This window comes from Equus asinus, chromosome 30 (genome assembly GCF_041296235.1).
Source record: "Equus asinus isolate D_3611 breed Donkey chromosome 30, EquAss-T2T_v2, whole genome shotgun sequence".
NCBI lineage: Eukaryota > Metazoa > Chordata > Mammalia > Perissodactyla > Equidae > Equus > Equus asinus.
In genome coordinates, this window is record NC_091819.1 from 19,319,876 (window position 1) to 19,326,713 (window position 6,838).

Sequence of the window (6,838 nt, forward strand, 5' to 3'; positions counted from 1 at the left end):
GGAAACAGTCAACGGAGTGAAAAGGCAACCTATGGAATAAAGTATTTGCAAACCATCTATCTGAAAAAAGGTTAATATCCAAAGTATATAAGGAACTCCTACAATTCATTAGCAAAAAAAAAACCTGATTAAAAACAGGGCAAAGGACTTGATTGGACATTTCTCCAAAGAAGATGTACTAATGGCCAACAGATACATGAAAAGATGCTCAACATCACCAGTTATCAGAGAAATGCAAATCAAAACCACAATGAGTTATCACGCCACAATTGTTAAGACGCCCATTATCAAAAAACAAAACAAAACAGATAATAACAAATGTTGGCAAGGAAGTGGAGAAACTGGAACCCTTGTACATTCTAAGTGGGAATGTAAAATAGTGCAGCCACTACGGACAACACTATAGAGGTTCCTCAAAAAACTAAAAATAGAACTACCATATGATTCAGCAATCCCACTTCTAGGTATTTATTCAAAAGAATTGAAATCAGGATCTCAAAGAGATATTTGCACTCCCACATTCAGTGCTGCATTATTCACAATAGCCAAGATATGAAAACAAACCAAATGTCCATCAACAGATAGACAAATGAAGAAAATGTGTTATATACATTCAATACAATATTTTTCCATCATAAAAAGGAAAGAAATTCTATCATATGCTACAACATGGATGAAGCTTGAGGACATTATGTTAAGTGAAATTAGCCAGTCACAGAATAATTAATACTGCATGATTCCACTTAATGTGGTATCTAAAGTAGTCAAACTTATAGAAGCGGAAAGTAGAATTGTGGTTTCCAGGCAATGGGGAGAGAGGAAAATGGGAGTTGCTATTCAATGGTATAAAATTTCAATTTCAGTCACTCAAGATGAAAAAGTTCTAGATATCTGCTGTACAACATTGTGCTACAGTTAACAATACTGTACTGCACACTTAAAATTTTGTTAAGAGGGTAGACCTCATGTTATGTTTTTTTATCACAATAAAGACAAATTCAACAGAGGAGTTAGTGATTTAAATACAGATAAAGAGATTTAGCTAACTAAAAGATACATCTAACCATATTACATACAGTAACTGTACTGTAAATTGTACTACAGATTACAGTACAGAGAAACAGTGAAATAGGGAAAGGAATGAGAGTTTAAACATACGTAGGCTAGAATGAGATATTTAAGCATATCTAATGAGAGCAATAGAAACACTAGAGAGAACAGAGGAAAGGCACTATTCAAAAAGATAATGGTTGGCACATTTCCAATACTGATGAAAGATATAAATCCACAGAGTTTAGATCTAAGCAAATTAAACAGTTCATAACACAGAGAGGCAATGAACTTACGGGAAAAATTAATGACAAGTTAATGCATATGGGAGAGTCAAGGTCTAACAATCTACTCAGAGTCCCACAACAAAACTCTAAAGAGACCAGAAGCAAAGCAACATCCAAAAAGAGAATAGTTGATAAAAGTCCAGAACTAATGAAAAACATGAATGCACAGACATAGAAAGCAAGCAGAAAAAAAAAAAAAGTAATCCATACCTAAACACAACTGTAGTGAAAATACAACACCTAAGAAAAAGAGAGAATCTTAAAAAGAGACAGAAAAGATTGCCTACCTACAGGCAGATGACTTCCGAACCAAAACAATGGAAATCAGTAGACAATGGAATATTACCTTCTGAGGAGTGAAAGAAAATAACCATCAACTAAGAAATGGAGACTGAGCAAAGCTATCTTTCAAGAATAAGAGCAGGGGGCAAGCCCAGTGGCACAGCAGTTAAGTGCGCATGTTCTGCTTCGGCGGCCCGGGGTTCACCAGTTCAGATCCTGGGTGCAGACATGGCACCGGGTGGCAAGCCATGCTGTGGTAGGTGTCCCACATATAAAGTACAGGAAGATGGGCACCGATGTTAGCTCAGGACCAGTCTTCCTCAGAAAAAAGAGGAGGATTGGTAGATGTTAGCTCGGGGCTAATCTTCCTCAGGGGGAAAAAAAAGAATAAGAGCAAAATTATTTTCAGGTTTAAAAAAGAAAGTTTATGACTGACAATCCTTCACCAAAAGAACTTCAAAGATGTTCATGAGGAAAAGGGAAAATGACCCCCGAAGGAAAGTCTGAGATGGAAGAAGGAATGGTAAAAAATATAATAACTTAAAAATGATGTGGCTGATTCTAAACAACCTGAGGTTTATAAAATAAAAAAGAAGAGTTAATGGCGGCATGTAGGTCAGAAGGGAAGTAGACGAAGGTAAAGACGTTTTTTCTCACAACAGATTGTACCGCACACCCACTTTGGAGACTAACGGTGTAGACTATAGATAGATAGATATTTAGCTAGAGCAGACAGAAATGCCGGCTGCTATCATTTCAGAAATCTTAAAGACATGAGCCATGCCATAAAGAATTTGTAAGTTTGCAATAAGGGGAAAGGAGCAGGGTACGCCAAACGGGAAAAATAGCAAAGGTTCAGAAGTAGAGATGAGCATGGCATAGCTGTTCTTCCTCTAATAAAGTATCATATCATTTCACATGTTCTTTGAAAATCTCTAAGACAAAAACAAAACAAACCAAAAAACTACCTCCAAGGAGGAACCGCATGAGCAGAACAACAGTGGAAGATGTCAGAGATTCATTATGACCTTGGGCAGCTCACTTAACTTTCTGAAGGCTTCTGTCTCTCAGTGTGTAACATGTAACATCTACCCTTCCCAGTGTCACTAGTATATATTGATGACAAGTGAAAAAATTCAAAAGGGGAAGGCCATAGCACTGATCTCTTTCGTCTTATTACTAGTTACTGTGCTGGGTACTGGCAATACGGAATAAAAGAAACAAAGCAAATCAGCAATTACAATGCAGTGTGACAGGTCCTGTGACACGTGAGGGATGCACATGCTACTTGAGCAAACCCAAGGATGGTGGCAAAGCCATGCATGCTTCCCTCTTGCTTGTTCCCACTGTTAACAATGGCTCCCATTAGGCAAACTACTGATGGCCACTTTAGTTACACTAAGTACTTGTCATCCCAGTGAGTTTCAGATCTATGAAAAGAATCACCGCCAAGAATTTCGTTATTAAAAATTTCAAAATAAATTTAACAAAAGCCCATTTTAAAACATCCCAAGAAGGAGGCAAATCAATTTTCTTCATGCTGATCAAAATTTCACCACAGAAAGCTAGTCTAGACATTTTGGATCCATAAAAATTAGCATAATCAGAGTTTTTCCAAAACATGAAAAAAAATTCTTTTTTGCTTCATTTCAAAGCACGTAACAGTAATGGTAATATATTATCTATATGCATGCTGGAATTATCCAAATATAATCTAACAGAAGAAAAAAAAATATTTCAAAGGCTCATTCTTTTTCTGGACTTACACTCTACAAAATCAAACACACTTTGCATAAATGAATTCTATTCTCTGCAACATGTCTTTTCTACTGCGCTAGGAAGCATTACTGCTTTTCAACTTAATCATTGGTTGTTCTGTTGTATTTAGCCACTCGAGGCCTATTACCAATGCACACACAAATCCTTCATTTAAGAAAATACTCCTGAAAAAGAACACACAGAAGCTTCTCAAAGAAAAGCAATTCTTCCTTACTCTACTATATCCAGTATTAGTAAACAGATCCGTGCTATAACATTCCTCTCTGGAATTTTTAAATTTAGCTTGAATATACATTAGCGACGTGGGCAAGGGTACATAATGAATATTCCCAAGGATACAAAATCCAAATATGTTCATGTATGACTAAACAAATTTTTATATGAACTGCAAATGACAATAAAATACAAAGACGGCTTTTTAAATTCCATATTTGTTTAAATTAAAACATTTCTAGCAGTAGTAAAATGTTTTTAGTTATGTCCTCAATATTCCAAAAGACTTAGAAGCCTTTAAAAGTCATATGAATCTAAATTTTCACAACCATTTTTTTAAACATGTCACCGTAACTGAAAACGACTACAAACAAATGTACGTTTTGATTGCCATACTGGCATTAATAAATTAGCTAACAAGCAGGTGTGTGACTTTATTTCATTGCTGAGAGGTAAGTAAGAATGGATAATGACATTTACTACCAACCAGGGAATAAAGAGAGACACCAACGGTGGTTTTATAGGCATCACTGGTGGTCCCTTTGATAAACACCTACAGCACTTCTAAACCAATTTAGCCCTACTTACACAGCATTTTCTACTGTACACTCTTTGGGATTACACCTACCTTTCCTATAAACTCCTTGAGGGGAGAGTCTTATCTTAAATACTACTTCCATATCCCTTCCAGCTCAAACACAGAGCTCAGCGCATACTTACTGATAAATTAAGAGCACAGTACTATAGATATTTTCCACAGCAATCAGGAGAAAATCAGGATGTGGGTAAAGTAACGTAAATGGAGGTATAAGTTATGTACAACACAATGACAACATTGGGACAAGATCATAAAAGTGACTTTGAAATAACACGGTCAGAAAGAGAGCAAATGCATTTACACAGCATAATCATTTTCACAAGGTACAATAAAATTTAACACACTATTATTACTTAGCTTAAAAATCCTTTTTCTTGGTCTTCCATGCGATGCTGCATTTTCTACTATTCCTTGCTGCACATTTCTATAATGCTATCTCATGTCTGTATACAGTACCTTACTCACACAAGTATGGAATGAGCTATACTATTCAAAATCCAAAGGAATATAAAAGCAATGTGTTTTTCTACCCTTGCTGGGTTAAAACACACCGTGTTTTGCAAATAAAAACAAAGGTCATCATCTGTCTTACTTTTCATTCACACTGAAATGACACACTGAATGACAGGAATTTTTTTAGAGTTCCTATTGGAAAAATTCTGTACCAACTTGGCTTTAAAATCAACTTTAATCAAATGTTTCATCTCTTTCTCATCTTCTTCAATCTCTCAATCAAAATTACATACAATTATATTTTTTGAAACAGTTATGATGCAAATTAAGTTACAATTTACGATATCAGCAGCCTTACACTATCTTTACCATTTTAAAGGCACCACACTAGGGAGGACAAAAGCATACTTTGAAACACCTTCCTAGCCTTTAACAATAGTCTCTTACTAGAACTTCTTCTCCCTTCATATAATTATATTAAGTTTCTGTGCCCCCCTACTCTCCAAGATGAAATAATCTGTTTATCCCTCCCTCCAACACTTCAGAGAGGAGCTTGTATCTCTTCTCTCTCATGCCTTTTGTCTCAGAACAGCAAAGCACTTCATTATTTCATCTTACCAGCCCTATGAAGACAGTGGTACACCAAGAGCTGGAGAGGTGATGAACTAACTAGGCAACCAGAGAGATCTGGACAGCCGACCAAAACTTGGTACCCGTCTAGCTCCTTAAAACCAGTCAGAAAAATCAGCCAAGGCCCTATTTACAGGTCAGGAGGGTTTGGAATACAATACAAAACAAAACAAAAAAAACCTTTCCCACCAAGGAACTCACATACACACACAATTGTACTTTTCAGATGGTGGAAATACAGCTAATCTTGTTCTTTTTCAAGAGTTTAAACACTAGGGACATCTGCATCTAGATAAAAACTCCTGAGGGCAATTTGATCAAAAGACACAGAAAATCCTTCCTTCAAAGAAACGCACCTTGTGACACTCCAAGAAGGAGGAGAGAGATTTAAAGTAAAACCTGCCCTGAATTCTTGCCACTGGCTTCAGGAAAAGAATAAAAAGCCCTGGGCTTCACTGGGCTTTGAAACATTTTGCTGTAACCCCAGGGCCACGGAAGCTGTTGGTGAAATTCTTCTACTCATCTCTGAGGAAGAGTATCACAGCGATGCAAACTCACATACACAGACACACACATCCATCTCTACTACCGTTCTCGTCCCTTCCACTCCCGACCTTCCCCCTTGGGTGCTCATGACCCCAAACGTGGACACGATGCTACAAAAAGCAAAGTCATGGGGCAATGCGGGGGAGACGGGGGTGCAAAGGGGTGAAAGAACCAGAAAAGCAGGGGTGGCCGAGGTCGTCAGCTGGCTTGTCTGTTATCGGAAAGCAAACAGTCGGGTGGGGAAAGGGAATGCCGAGGTAGAAAGAAAGCAATCCGGGATGCCCACTCTGCCACCTCCTAGCTCTCTGCCCTCCATCACCCCAGCCTCTCCTGGAGGACCACCTCCGAGGAGGACAGGGCGCCAGTGACATGCCCCACCTTTACCCTTGAGGGGCAAGCAGCGAAATGAGCTTGCAAAGAAGCCTGGGGGCTGAGAGGGGGGCCAGGGGCACCCGGGCTCCAGGGGGACGCCCTGCCGCGCGGGGACCGCCCTGGGGCCAGGGGGCGGCCCACGCGGAGGGGCAGCGGGGCTCGGAGGAGGGTCTCGCCCCGCCGCTGCCCAGGAGGCTCCGGCTACTCACATTCTCCGTGTCCCGCTCGTTCACCGTCGGCAATGGCGTCCGGGCCGACATTTTGTGCGGGCGCCGGGGTCGGGCCGGGGGCTCGCTGGCCGCGCGGGGCTGCGGGCGCCGGGCCGAGGGGCAGCGGGCGCCGAGGCGGGCGCGAGGCCGGGCCCGGGCCGGGGCGAGCGGCTCCCGCAGGCCGCGGGCGGGGCGCCGGGCGCGGAGACGGGGCAGAGGACGCGGAGGAAGAGGAGGGGGAGCCGCTGCCCGCGGCGGCGCCGCCGGGGGCCGCGGGCGGCGCGAGGGAGGGCTCGGGGCGACGGCGGTTGCGGGCTCGGGCCGGCCGGGATGCGGTGGGCAGGGAGCCGGGGGCGGCGGCCGGGCCCCGCTAGGCAGCCCGGGCCATGGCTGAAGGTGAACTCGCGCCTCCAATCAGC

General features: G+C 41.6%; 1 protein-coding gene across 3 annotated transcripts in view; it reads right to left on the reverse strand.

Moving 5' to 3' along the window:
• Nucleotides 1–6,553, reverse strand: part of MARK1 (microtubule affinity regulating kinase 1) — a 117,771-nt gene extending 111,218 nt beyond the window's left edge. For all 3 annotated transcript variants that reach the window (XM_044762754.2, XM_044762753.2, XM_070501419.1), the window contains exon 1: nt 6,420–6,553. In XM_044762754.2, the coding sequence (XP_044618689.1) occupies nt 6,420–6,470 (51 nt within the window). In that variant the 5' untranslated portion in view covers nt 6,471–6,553. The remainder of the gene's footprint in view (nt 1–6,419) is intronic.
• Nucleotides 6,554–6,838: the final 285 nt, after the last annotated feature.